At 43.1% G+C, this 14,537-nt stretch overlaps 1 protein-coding gene across 10 annotated transcripts in view; it reads right to left on the bottom strand.

The window, feature by feature from the left end:
- Positions 1-439: 439 nt before the first annotated feature.
- The window catches only part of bsna (bassoon presynaptic cytomatrix protein a), a 141,644-nt gene continuing 127,546 nt past the window's right edge, over positions 440-14,537 (bottom strand). For 4 of the 10 annotated variants that reach the window (XM_084367335.1, XM_084367337.1, XM_084367338.1 and 1 more), the window contains 6 exons: positions 9,712-12,214; positions 8,298-8,855; positions 5,252-5,595; positions 1,342-1,438; positions 711-839; positions 440-491 (listed from right to left, as the gene is read on the bottom strand). In XM_084367335.1, coding sequence (XP_084223461.1) covers positions 451-491; positions 711-839; positions 1,342-1,438; positions 5,252-5,595; positions 8,298-8,855; positions 9,712-12,214 — 3,672 coding nt within the window. In that variant the 3' untranslated portion in view covers positions 440-450. The remainder of the gene's footprint in view (positions 492-710; positions 840-1,341; positions 1,439-5,251; positions 5,596-8,297; positions 8,856-9,711; positions 12,215-14,537) is intronic. The other 6 variants (XM_084367340.1, XM_084367342.1, XM_084367343.1 and 3 more) reach the window with 4 other exon arrangements.

Raw genomic sequence — 14,537 nt, 5'->3', positions numbered from 1 at the left:
CATTGATCAAAACTACCAGTGATTCCTTTGTATTCTTCGAAAGCAGAAAAAAGCGCCTTCCTTTCTAGCCTTTTCAAATGTACAGTCATGCTATTGGCTCCAAGTGTGTGATGACTTTTGTTTAAGACATCAATGCACTGCCTCTGCAAAAATCTTTGTATAGTTAATAAATAATGAACATGATCTTCAGCTCAGGTTAACCCGAGACAATAAAGTCAATTGATTTGAATTGCAAACTGCTCTTTACAAACTGCTCGAAGCTGTTTTGAATGTAAGAAACTCAGCAACAACCTTTCCCAGAAAATAAAGGCCCGGTAAAAAATAAATCACAGCCTGTTCTGTTTTTTTAGTGCTTCTTTTATGAATGAACTGCAGCTCTGACTTGGCACATTACTCATTCAGATACATAGAAGAGAGTCAGGAAAGAAAAATACACACCATGTTGGCACCTCAGAAGAAAGAGGTGAACTTCTTGCCAAAACCGGAGATAGCTGGAGGAGTGAACAAGAAAAAGTTAAACAGGTGTGAAATGAGAACTGAGAACTCAGAAGTAAAACACCTCACTGAGATAAAAATGTATTGTTTGCATCGTAATGATGAGGTTTTCATTTTTTACTTGGCAGTACCTGCGACACCTTCTCAATATGTCTGATGTAATAAAAAAACAACTTGTTTAAAGTGTGCTGTATGACACGATTTGTTTGTGGTACCTTCTCCCAGTTTGCCGGCCTGCTCGGCGGCTCCTCCTGGCAGGATCTTGGACAGCATGCCATCATCCATGCCAGGCTGTCCTGCTGCTGCACTGCCAATACCTCCTGGCCTAGGTGCTGCCTTGGAGCCTGGACAGAAAAACAGAGAGAAGACGAAAGGATGTCAGGAGAGAGGAGAGCAAAAGAGGAGATGGAAGAAAAAGACAGAAGATTTGGACAAGAGCACATATTTTTTCTTTATGATGACATCTTTGGTGTCAAGTGCTGTTGCTGTATCTTTTCATTGCACAATCCAGAGATTACTTTTAAATCAAACAGCGTGGACAGTAGAAAACAATGTGTCAACCTTCAAATTGACTTGTAGCCCCTGTTAAATTTGTTCTGCTGTACATTTGTACAGACTGATTACCTAATACCAAATTAACTAATTTACTAACTCAGTAACTATGTAGTGACTTGGCACACTCAGGCTGATCAGCTGCCTTGAAGGGAAACCCCTCCCACTGTGGGATTATCTGCAGATTAATCTCAGCCTAGATGAGACAGCACACACCAGGTTACATAATACAGACACAGTGGGCAGCAGCTGGCCAGATGTGGGCGTAGTGCTCGTGTGATGATTATACTGTACCTATGCCTGTGAGCGGGGGCTGTCCGGCCTTTGTGGCCATGACAGGTGCTGCCTTTGCTCCAATGGCTGTTGCCGGTGGTGTGTCGATCTTGGCCTGCTGAAAGTGAGAGACAGGGAGAGAATGAAACAGCTGGAGTGAGTGTGGAGGAGAGGCACACGAATCACCATTTAGTAACACAAATATATTTTCACAATAAAACTGTGAAAGCTGGGAATGAGATGAATATGGGATTTTTCTCTGTTTACTCAAAACAATAAAAATTGAAATGAGGGAGTGAGACGGAGGCAGATAAGGAGAGACGGCAACGAAAGAGAGAGAAAAGAAAGAGATGGAGAGATTGACCGGGGCCGAGAAAAGAGAAAGCGGCTCCACTATTGTGTTGCATTTTGACAGCTCGCTAAAAGACATGAATGATGACAGACTGAATGATGAGTTTCAACACTGTCGACACAGTCAGCTGTCAGTCTGTGGATCCCTGTTGAAAAAAGATCAGTTATCTACATCTTCCTGGAGGTCCATTCAGAATTTATGACTCAGGAAAAATCAGGTTTGCTTTGATCCAGCAAATCATATTTTATAATGAAACATTTTATAGCTTTAGGGGAAAAATCTCTTTTCAGGGGCCAAATATTTAATCACTGCATTTATAGTCTCTTGACAGCTCTCAGACAGATAGTTAAAATCGGCCATTAGACGATTGCTCGACTCACTTGAAGTGAAAAACAATCACTAATCACACGGACACATTTGACACATTCCCAGTGAAGTGATTTAGCAAATAAATACCATGATTTATGTACAGATGAATCAAAGAAGATCTGAGTCAAGCTAAACAGCCAACTTTTCAGTCTGGCATTTGATTTGGTTTTCTATTGTTATTGATTATTCTGGCTTAATTTTGATGCATTGTATTACTGTCTGTAACTTACTTCTCCTTTATCTTCATACTGGGAATTTCAATGTATCATTTATTATTTCTTTTGCAGAACTTCAAATTTAAGTTTGCATTTGCCTCTATTGTTGCAATGCTACACCTCCATGGCAACTGAGGAAACACTATCCTCAGATGAAGACCATGACATTCAGTTAAAAGCTCTGGTAAAAAGCTAGTAGGTGGAATATTTTAACTAATATTTCAAAAGCACATATTCATGCACAAATGCTTGTAGTATTCATCATTTATTGTGTTCTGTCAGTCCCATTTGCATTAAAGCAATTTAAATTACACTAACCTGAAAGAACTGTGGTGTATGAGTAAAGCGTTATTGATTGGCATTTTGCCTTAAAGGACAAGGTGTCATTATCTACTGACCCTGATGTTGATGAAAAGTCTAGTGAAGTTTTGTAGTCGACAAAACATTTCTGGAGCTTCACAACAAAATATTGTTGAAGCATTCTCCTAAACAGTAGAGGTAGATGGAGACTTGTTTTAAAACGTAAATAAAACACACTTTTTAGAAAAACAAACATTTTAAAACAAGTCCCCATCTACTTCAGTTGTTTTGCTGCAACACTGTTTTGCTGTGAAGCGCCAGAAAAATTTTGTGAACGATGAAATTTCACCCGACATGAAGGTGAATATATAAAGACCGAATTCTCATTTTTGGATAAACTTATCCTTTAACTTTCACTTTGTCTTAGTGGTCTGGTTTGGAAATTTTGGTATCTGCTGAGTCACTGAGCAGTTTGAAAGTGTTTGTGTTGCTGTGCTTCTTTCCAGCTCTGACCTCAACATTTAGTGACTAAACTACAGCGGCTGCTGCTGCACTAACAGAGAATAGCTTCAGGAAAGATGCAGACCAGACCTTTTCTGATATCCAGCACTGGTACTATCTGAGCACAGGAAGTAATCCAGTCTTTGCACTGATGTGATCTCTCTTTATGTTCTTACTTTGTGTGCTCTGTTTCCTGTAAAGCTCTTTGTGTCACTTACATTTTAAAAGAACTCCATAAATAAACAGACATTTGACAGACACGGGACTGACGCCAAATAATCACGTAATATTCTTTATTTGTTTCCCAGTTTGACTCCAGTTTAGCTGCAGCAAAGCACAGGTAATCCATTACGATGCACCGTGCAGCGCACAGCATTTCATCATTTACAGCCACTAAATCAATGCTTTTAATTACACAATGGACCTAACATAAGAGTGCAGCTGAATGAGTTTGCAGACTGAATAATAATCATATAACAAATTATTTTGACTGTTTATGGCCTCCTGTCAGAGATTTTCCACAGCAGAGCTTTCAGAATAATTTCCAAGACAAATTCCTGCATAATTTGATATCAGACCATATGAATTATTTCACTTTGCTTTCTTGCTGATAGTACAACAATGCAGCAATATGAAAATCACCAACGCCTTCCAGGAGCAAAAGCACATCATGAATAATTTAGGGGATATTCATAATGGACATGGTGACAGTGGCTTTGTGAACTTCACTGTCGGTTCATTCTTATATTTACTAGAGATGGATTTAATTCAGGAAGAGATCCATTAAACTATCTGAATTTCCTTGTTAAACATCATAATCTGATTTTTAGACTCCAATAGCAAATAGATTTACATGGATTTATGATTATGGAATAAATGCTGGGTGGAATAGATTTTGCAGGGAGACATTTTTAGTGCCAATTTCTTGAGTGTCTCGCAGACAGTGAATCAGCTACATTCAGATATCAGCTGCCTCTGTGTTAATCACAGTGTTAGATAAGGCCTGCCAACAGAGGCACGGCAGAATATAAATAAACCATCTGAACCGGGGGAAGATGGACCAGCTCTTATCTCTGGGAGCATGGAGGGAGACGGAAGGATGAAGGGAAAGGAAGGGCTGAGAGTGAAGACTAGGGAAAGGTGAAAGGGGTAGGAAAGAGGAAAGGTAGCGCTGGTGCAAAAAATTAAAGGAGACCTATAATGCTTTTTTGTTGTTTTCCTTTCCATCAGTGTTTTATATATGTTCTTGTGCATGTAAAAGATCTTGAAAGTTTGAAAGCCCAGAGTCAGCACCAACAGAACTCCTCTCTCCCACAGAAAACACTGCTCCTGAAACGCCTCGTCAGTAGTCCCGCCTTTAATTCTGTTACTTTGTGACATCACACTACGTCAGAGAGTCACACATTTGCATGATTTATGCATAGTGGCTAGTTTGTCCAGTAAGAATTGATTTAGCGCAGCTGCTCTGTTGTTGTTAGTGTGCTGACCAATCAGAGCAGACTGGGTATTAGGGAGGGGGGCCTTAAAGAGACAGGAGCTAAAACAGAGCATTTCAGACAGAGGAGGAATACAGTGCTGCAGCACTGGACAGTATGAGAAAATCAACGTGTTTTTGAAGCACTACAGCATGTAAACCTATTCTAGTAGTTACCCAAATTAAATTTATGAACTTAAAAATAAGCATAATATGGGACCTTTTAATGACTAGGAGGAAGAGGAGGATGGAGAGTTAAGAACTGAACGATGCAGGAGGTTGAACTAGCAAGCAAATTGTTTACAATGTTAAATTATTAAGATCGGGACAGATAGGCAGAGAGAGTGAACAACCTCCTCATCGTTTCAAAATATGAAAAGACAGTTTTTTCATGATAATGATAAGTTTGTTTGAGAGAGAAATTTAACTGTGGTGCATTAGTTCTGCAACACAACACCACTGACAGAGGAGGCATAAACCATGCTTCTCTTGTTTCAAAATGTCAATCAAACACCACGTAATGATGGAGAAAAAAAGGAATCACTGTAAATCTGATCTGAATGCAGATAAGCTGCTGAACTGAGTTTTTATTTTTGTTCAAACAGGAATACTAACCACATCATTTCTGTTATTTTCATGCCATATCTTTAACAAGTCAACGAGAAACAACCACTTAAAATTTGGTTCTCATTTTCCTTGTGTTTTCCTCTTTGTACTCACCATGGCGGGTGGTGTGGTTCCTGTTGGGCCTGTCTGCCTCGCCTGCCCCATGGGTCCACCTGCCGGTCCCATCTGCCCTGGCTTGGCCTGGCCTTGCCCCATGCCCATGCCCATGCCCATGCCCATGCCTTGTCCCTGGGCTGGAGGCTGCTGTTGAGGGCCGGTGGTTGCGACGGCACCGGGCTGCCCTGGCCTGGCAGCTGATGTCTGGGCTTGTTGTTGGAGCTGCGTCCTTTGTCCTGAAGCCCCGTCCGTCTGGGGACCTGTACCACTCTGTCGACCTGATCCCGTAGGGCCACCAGCGGGGCCCTGACCACGGGCAGAGCTGCCAGACCTGGAGGAGCCTGGATGGAGGAACATAGGGTGGATTTCTTTTTTGGGGGAACAGTTTTGCACTCATTGTTAAAAAATTCAGCTGTCACCTCTCACAGTAGATAATAAAAAACAAGACTGAATATCAGCAGTACTCTGAGCCCTGCAGCCCTTTACATGGTGTTGAAATGCAGAGAATGATTGACAGGCCACAGTTATCATGTCTGCCAAAATAATTCAGTTGAGACATCTGTGATCTTCGCATTATCTGTTCCCTGTCTTATGTGAACAGTTCCCATGAAGAAAGCCTCAATTTATAAGCTACACTATGTGCAGTCTTACTTATCCAATCAGATTAGTTCATGAGTCTGCATCTGATAAAGTTCTGTATTTGTACAACAAAACTCTAATCTGCTGATTAAGGAACTGCAGTATTTATTTTACTGCATGGTTTTCTTCTAATTATAGAAGCCTTTCAGTGTTCATTACAGTTTATACAATAGCAATTTGACAGGTGAAGCCAGAATGAAAGAGAGGACGACGTGCAACAAATGTTTTGAGCAAAGATCAAACCAGCGATTTAATGAGTTCACTGCTAAGAACAGAGCCACAGCGCTGCCCTGGGAGAAAACATTTCCTTCAAAAGTTACGCTTGATATAGTTAATTAAAAACTGTTGATCCCTGAGGGGACAGTTGATTGTAAAAGAGCATCAAACTCAGTCTGAACAACAGGGGATATTAAATATTTGTGCCTCAGACCCAAATAAGAAATTCACAGGGATCTTATCCAAGGACCAAAGCTTATTATTTGTCCAGTAACAATCTGAGGGTGTAGGAAATGTCTTTGGGACACTTTAATAAATTGTCACTTCATTCAGGTTTGTAGTCTATTTGTAGTGTATTTGTAGCTGCTGCTAGCTAGTGAGCTCAGTTAGCCATGTAGCTAGCAGTCCAGACTGTGACCTCTGAGAAAGTGTTGGCGTACACCACTAGCACAGGAGCTTTGGACTGGGCAGAGGCTAGCTGCTTAGCAGGCTAACTTCATTAGATATCTTTGCTACACAATACACAGATTCCTTCACATTAAGTTGATGATTTTATCTAATTTTTGAACGTTTCCACTTAAATTCGTACATATTGCACCTTTAATTAAGAGTCTCAAAATAACGTTGTCTTAATTATAGGCAAAAACACTATACAGTGCGTTTCTTACAATGTAACACAACGCCATTTTTTGATGTACCTTGGCTGATGCAAAGACCCTAATTAATGTATTTGTTTCATCCAGACTTCATTATTGTTAACATTTTACTGTCAGACCTTTCGTGTGCTCATACTGAAAGTCTTCAAATGTTGAGAATACTGCAGCTAGAATTTTCATCTAAAACCTAAAAAATGTGTCCATATCTCACCAATTTTAACTTCCCTTCACTGTCAATGTCAGATCAAGGACTCTGAGGTGCTCTGAAGACTTACAAAACTGTATATGCTCGCCCCTTTATACCCTTTCTGATCTTTTTAAAACTTTTATTCCTTTCTGTGTTGTCTGCTCTCAGAGTACAGAGCCTGTTTGTCCTGTCTACAGAGGTAAGAAGAAGCCAGTGGGCTACAGGGCCTTTTACTCTCGTGCCCCCTTCCTCTGGATTAACTTTCCTGTTGACATCAGACGGTCTGACTGTTGAGGCCTTTAAATCTAAAGTTAAAACTCATCAGTGGCCTGTTCTCTTGACTACTTGAGGCATTGTACCTGTTACCATTATCCTTCCAGTGTGTCAATCGTGGTCTTAATTAATCTGTTGAGTGTAGTAGTTAAAGTCCATGTTTGTCCTGCTGAGGAGAATACTGTAAACTTTCTGAAAAGCACTGCAGCTCTAACTCCCTCTGTTTTTTCATTGTCCAACAAGCACATGAGCACCCAAGCTGTCCCTCTTATCTGTCTCTTTCCCTTGTATGCATGTTGTCCTTGTCTCTCTCCCCTTTTGTGTGTTTGTTTCCATTGTCCTATTGAATGGTGTGCTTGAGCTTTGCCTCTTGTGTTGTTGTGTGTCCTTTTTCCAGGTCTCAATGGTGGGGAGAAGATCATGTGGCTCAGGTCTGTTTTGACATCCTCCCATATCCATATTCTTCATATGTTTACAATCTATGTATAATTTTGTCATCCTGATTAGCCATGCTGCAATCTTACAATTGCTGTCTGTCCTGGGTCCATGAGTGTTCGTATCCTGTATAGATTGTAAATAGTATTAACTTGACTTGATTTTAATGTGATTAAGAAATAAAAGCAACATTATGTAGAAATGTTAGTACTTTTTCTAGTGCTACAAATACAAATTATTAAATCACAGACATATAATGTGTTTTAAATTAAGACAGTTTGGCAACTCTCCTCATGCTGGATTGACTCCAGACTCCTTACACATGTACAGAATCTGAATGAGGCTTAATATTGTTGTAGTCATAAAATTGAAGGAGTAAATGACCTTTTGAGTGATCTATCTTTTACTACTTCTTCAGCATATTCCAAATCCCCAAATGACTTTACAATATATAATATTATACCATTATTTCTAAGCTCCGGGTTAAATAGATGCTAAGTACTGTAGGTAAAAAAATGACTTTGCATCTATTTTGTAGAGTGTTTTGAGCTAAAACTGAGACAAAGGATATAACTATAGGTCAACTCAGTGCAAATGTAATGCTATTACAGTACAAGCAGAGGTGCCCTGTAAGTACCTGGTGGTTGGCCCTGCATGTCCCCTGGCTGGGACTTGCTGCGTGAGGAGCGGTGTGGGTCTCCCTGTCTGGAGGAGCGCTGGCCGTGGTGATGCCCAGATGGATCTCGGGAGTAGTCAGCAGAGTGGTAACTGCCAGACCTTGAGTCGCCACGCCTTCCTGCAGATGAGGATCGTCCTGAAGGGTCATGGCGCATTGATGGGTCTTTGGGGTGCCCCTTAGATGACCTTGAGGACCTTGGCTCATCTGAATGACGTGATGAGGATGAATGTCGGCTAGAGCTGCCATGGTGCCGGTGGTCACGGGATGAAGAGTGTCGTCCTCCATGGCCATATTCATCCTGGGGCCACAGGTCCTCCTCAGGAGGCTCATCATAATCATGGTAGGTGTGCTTGACACCGTGCCGGCTCCTCCCAGTCGAGTGACTGCTGTAGTGTCGAGAGCTGGTGCGTGGCTTCTCAAACCAGTCAGTTTCTTCTTGGCCCAGATGGTAGGCTTTGGAAACCGAGAGCAGATCACAGTCAATCTCCATGTCGTTTGGAGACAGCGGCATGCAGGCTGAGAGAAGGAAGGAGGCAGGAAGAAGAAGACCAACAGCATGCAAAAGAAAAGAATAGAAGGGAGGAGACACAGAAAGAAAGGCAGAAATAAAAATAAAAGTTTTACATCCATGCAGAATACACTTCACATCGCCTTCACACATTACAAGACGATATAAACAGGATAAAACAAACACTGCAAAACTGTCCGCTTTGGCAGCGGTTTATTTGCTCAAATGTTTCAGCTTCTAATTAAAGCCAATGACATGGAACATAATTTATGCGGGAAAAAACTTACTGTACTTTAAACGGCTGCCTTGCAGAGAACATTCACATGTTCTTTATTTTATATTTTCAAAAAGAGACAACAATACTGGCTAATTGTTGAAAGAAAAGGGTTTCAATATAGAAATGATTGTGCGAGACTGTTTTGCAGTGTAGACAAAGAATTAACAAATCAAAACACAGTAAATGAAACATCAATGCTAAAGACATAATTAAAGATAAGACCCTGTAAAGAAAAAAACAATGCATCTGTGTCGTGCAAAGAAGACCTTTCAGTGAATCAGAGTGTAGCAAGAAGAAAACGACCACGCCGAAGAACCATGCGAGTATTGGACAGACAGACGACTGGACGAACAGGCGGAAGGACGGACAGGCAGGCAGACAGACAGACAGCAGTCCACTGATATGAGAGCTCCAAGTGGCTCTCAGGAAGAAGTAAACATTAGCATGCAACGGCTATCTCTGTCTCTCTTTTTCTTTCTCTTTTTCCTTGCTAAGCCTAGCCTTTGGGTGGGTGGGGGACGTTTAGATATACGGTGGGGGCAGTAGTAGGTAGTGAGACTGTGTGGGCATTCAGCTCCCACAATTACCTTCGCTGTCTGACACAGCACAATGATAATCGTCTATAATGTATGTATCATCCGATTTGTAGACATGAGTCCGGGGAAGGTCCCGTATGTGGTCTTGTACATCTGGCAGCGAGTGGCTGGAACCATACTGGCCATAATAGTAATGATATCTACTGCTGCGACTGTCGTACGGGTCGGGACCTAAGCTGGATGATCGCCCAGAACCCATGAACCGCCCAAGGGGACTGAGCGGACTCTCCTCTTCAGAGTACTGCCGGGTTGGATGGCGCCCCCGGCTGTAGCCAGATCGGTAGGAGCGGTCGTCCCTCTCATAGGATCGGCTGCGATACCCAGGGTAGTCCCTGGATGAGATCTTGTCCATGCCGTAGCCAGTGGAACGGGAGCGGCCGGTGGAGGTGTAATAAATCCGATCGTCCTCCTCCATCCCTGAACCATAGTATCGACTACCGTGAGTGGTAGTGCCACTGCTGCTGTCGTAAGGAGTCGTCTTAAAGCCGTAATCCTCGATCAGCTGGCGCCCTCGAATGTGAGCGGAGGGGTAAGCCCCACCTGTCGCTGAGGAATAGGAGGCCAGGTCTGCCTCCACATCCCGAGCCTCCTCAATGGGGGAAAACTTGGAGATTTTTTGCTCCATACTCCCCAGTTTCCTGTGCTTGCTGCGCTTGGTGGACATGACAGCAGGAGCCAGAAGGCTTCTGGCGGACGGCGAAGGTTTCTGTACCCCGGTGCGGATGCTGCCATGTTTGTAGTCGTAGTCATAGTAATAGGAGGATCCCCCACCCATGCTAGCGCTCACGCTGCTGCTGCTGCCCCCTAGTGGTCCGTGCCTGTAGCTGCTCTTACCCCTGCCATGGTGGTCGTACAGCTCTTCCTGCATCGCTGCTTCCTCTTCAGGTGCCCTGCCGTAGGAGGAGCTGCCAGTTCCCCCACGCGTCGTGCTGCCAATGGTGCTGTGGCCGTGGATGTCGCCTGGGTAACGCCCACTGCCGCCATGATGCATCATGTCCCCTGTCGTCGTGCCCAGCCCATCTTTTGCCGTCAGCTCACTGACATCGTCAATCATCATGTAGTTCCTTGGGATGTTTTGCTCTAAGCCAGGAGCCCCATACATCGCATCTGCAGTGCTGTAGGTGGAGGGACTGTCTACAGAGTGCCCATAGGCATTGGAAACTGTAGAAGTGTACTGTCCATAAGAGCTGGCTGTGGTGGTGGTGTAGCCATAAGTATTAGCAGTGGTTGTTGTATACTGGCCATATGAACTAGCTGAGGTTGAAGTATACTGGCCATAAGTACTGGGTGGCATGGTTGAGTACCCACCGTAGCTGCTGGACACTGGCGCTGAGCCATAAGGCCCATAAGAGCTGGCCATTGTTGTCGATCCAGTGTACTGACCATAAGAGGGGGCTGCACTGGAATAGGTAGCATCCTGGGCCGTGGTGGTGACCACAACTGTGGGGTTGCTGATCGTCTCATAGTTGGTGGGCATCTTGTGCTCCAGATCGGCAAGAGAAGTCTGCCTCGGTCTTCCTGGATGGACTGTCAGGATATCAGCTTGGGGCTGCCCAGGGTATGGGGTGGTCTGGCTGGGGTAGGAAGACACAGCGCTGGGATAGGGTGAGCTGTGGGTGGGGTATGGGGGCTGACCAGGTGGTGCAGGCCCAAAACCTGTATGCCCCGGCTGCGGCTGAGGTGCAGCTGGTATCCCCATGTCTGTCTGGGGGTATGGGGGCTGGGCTTGGGGGTAGGTATGGGAGGGGTAGGAGGATTGAGACTGGTAAGAAGGTCCAGGAGGAGGGACATGGCTCTGGAGGGGCGTAGGCTGTGGCAGTGCCTGGGACTGAGACACTGTTGGATAGGGAGGCTGGTTGAATGTTGAAGACTGGTATGGCAGACTTGATTGCTGAGATGGTGCTGCGGGTTGGCTCTGGGGGTACTGACAGGAGAGGAAGGATGAGGTGGGTGGGTACTGAGCTGCTGTATTGAGATCGCTGGTGAACTGGCTGAGAGGGGCAGTGCTTGGCCTCGTTGACAGTAGCCCATTGGTCTCATGTGATGCAGCGGCAGCTGCTAAACGTAAGTTATTCAACTCACTATCAGACATATAGTCCCTAGTGTCCCCCATACACCTCAGGTAGGCAATATCCCTCCTCTCCCTCTCCTTGACCAGTGTCTCTTTCCTCTGATGGATCCCCAGTTCTAAATATCTGAGTTTAGCATCAATCTCTTTCTCCTCCTCCTCCAGTTCAGCTTGCTGCTTTCTCAGCTTGGTTGACTCTTGCTCCACGGCCTTCAGCTCGTGGGTGAGGTCTTTGAGGAGGCTGGCTTTGGCAGCCAGGCCAGACCTGGAGCTGGGCTTGAGGCTGGGCACGGAGGGCAGGTAGACCTGTTGGAGGGCGGGTGTCATCATGGGCAGGTGAGCCGCTGTTGTAGTCTCGTCTGGAGGAGGGCTGGGCAGGGTTCGCTTGACTTTACGGAGCAGCGAGCTCTGCTGTAGGGCCGCCAGCTGGAGAGAGAGAGAGAGAGGGAAGGAGGGATTGGAGAGCAGGAGAATATGGGGAGACAAAGACACATGGAAAGCAAGGGATCAAAGCGATAAAACAGAAGAACAGGGGAGTGTAGAGAACGATCAATGGGAGAAGAGGATGAGTGAGTTAAATGTAGAGGGATGGGAGATGGGACATTAGTGAAAAACAAACGTCAATGTGAGACAGACAGGGACATGGAAGAGTAAGAGACAAAAGACATGAATAAGGAAGGAGACAGGATTAAAGAGATTGAGAAAAAGTAGAAGAAAAATGGGGAAGACAGTGAGGGAAGAGAGGGAAGGTAGAGTAGAGAAGAGTTAGGAGGGGTAAGGAGGGATGTAGGGAGCAGATGAGTTGATAGAGAAAATCAAAGGAGTAAAGGTAAAAGTTAAAGGGGCAGAAGAGAAAGTAGAGGCGGTAGACGGAGATTCATGGTGAGGGATCACATGATGACAACAGATGAATGGAACAGAAGGAAGAGGAGAGAGAAAAACTCAAAAAGAGAAAAAGGTCAAGGAACAGAAGAAACAAGGGAGGACACAAAGACAGGGATATACAAGGGAGACAAAGGAGACACATATAGACACAGAGACAAGGACAACAGGAAACAAGAGTGGAGCTTGTGTTAGAGGACATACAAAAACATTCAAATTAGTGATAATAGTGGTGAAGTATTTTGATAATCAACTGATTTATATTGTCGTAAAATATTGTTTCAGAAAAAGAAGGATGCAAGGGAATGATCAAATGGTCAAACCATCACTCTGTTGGTCTTAAAAGATCTTACGAGTTTAAACTGAATCCTGGTGCAGTTACTTGTTGTAAAAATGTTTTAAAAAACAACAAAAAGAATTGTGATGTGGGGCATTAGTATGAAAAGAAAAGCTTAGCCAAACAAATTTTGGAAATGCCTAGCAACTGTAAAGGAATAAATCTCCCTTCAGTTACGGATTATGAGACTCGCGACATGAACTCTTAGCCATTATAATAAATAGATGTAAACCCATTAGTGATGTCACCCCTGTCACACCCTGTAGAGCACAAACTGGTGTTCTACCGCTTATACAGGTATGCACAATAAAGTGGCCACAGATGTTTTGTAAATTTTCCATATGTTTGTAATATCTTTGATGGTTGTTTCTGATAGCCTCATGTTTGTTGTCAAAGGAAAACAAAAGACAAGAACTCTGCTGTATCTGATAAGCATTTTAGCTGTGTATCTTATCTGCACAATATGGAACTAATAAAATACTAAATATGTGTGGGCTGCCGATTCTCCTGTCAAAAACAGCTAAGCAATTGTATCTTGTTCAGATGGGTCATTGTTTTCCTGTGGGTAATCAATATCATGAATGACAGGAACATCAGAGTGAATTGGTTTATCTTTGTTTTCTTAATATGTGTAAAAACTGAATCTTTCCTTCTCTTACCAAACATGTTCACTGCATTTTGGATTTGTAAATAGATCACAGTGTGTGTCATGTGTTCTCTGTCATGTCAATATGTGTGGGGGCGACAACATAAAAAGGATCCCTGTTGGGACTTATTAATAATATAAACCTATCACATGGGCAGTGAAAACAAACTCAAAAGATTAGGAGAGAAAATACTGCACAGTTTGAACAAGTGATACGTACCAAGGGGGTTGTTCATCACATCATTCATATAATACCTACTATAACTCAATACTGATGGGGGAAGATGGACCATTCTTAATAAAATCAATGTTTTTAGGATTTTATCTTGCTGTATGCTGCAGATGTTGACACTGTTGATGGAAGTGGTTTGACTATGCAACAGCATCACAATGATGTGAAAGACATCTTACATCAGCACTGGAAGCTTGCATAAGTGTTTTGAAAACAAAACACAAACTACTACATTATAATGCAGAAATGGTATTCAACTTCTCTAGCACACAAATTTTCTTTGAAAAATCTGATTCATTACTGAAAGACTCTTTCACAGCTCTAAAGTCTGTTGCAGTCACGGTTGCAAGACTCTGGATTGACCTGCCTAAGGAAGTAAGGCTGGCTGAGTACCGTCTTTAAAATGTATTTCTAAATGCGCACATGCTTTTATCTGAATTAAAAAAAAAATAGATGTAGCTTGAATTGTTTGTAAATTGTTTGTTAATTTATTATGGAAGTGGTTTTTCATTCTGGTCCAGTTAATTAATTAAAAAGCATTGACTCGATCTTTTTTGATTTGATTTTATAATTTGCTGATCATGATCTGGTGCCTTGTGCAAGGCACCTTTTGACTTTGGGTTTTAAAAGTAAATAAATTAAAATCAAGATC

Source organism: Pagrus pagrus, assembly GCF_965226575.1.
Source record: "Pagrus pagrus genome assembly, chromosome: 11".
In the NCBI taxonomy this organism is placed as follows: Eukaryota; Metazoa; Chordata; class Actinopteri; order Spariformes; family Sparidae; genus Pagrus; species Pagrus pagrus.
Note: the sequence above shows the minus strand (reverse complement) of the source record. Positions and strands in the feature narration are given on the sequence as shown.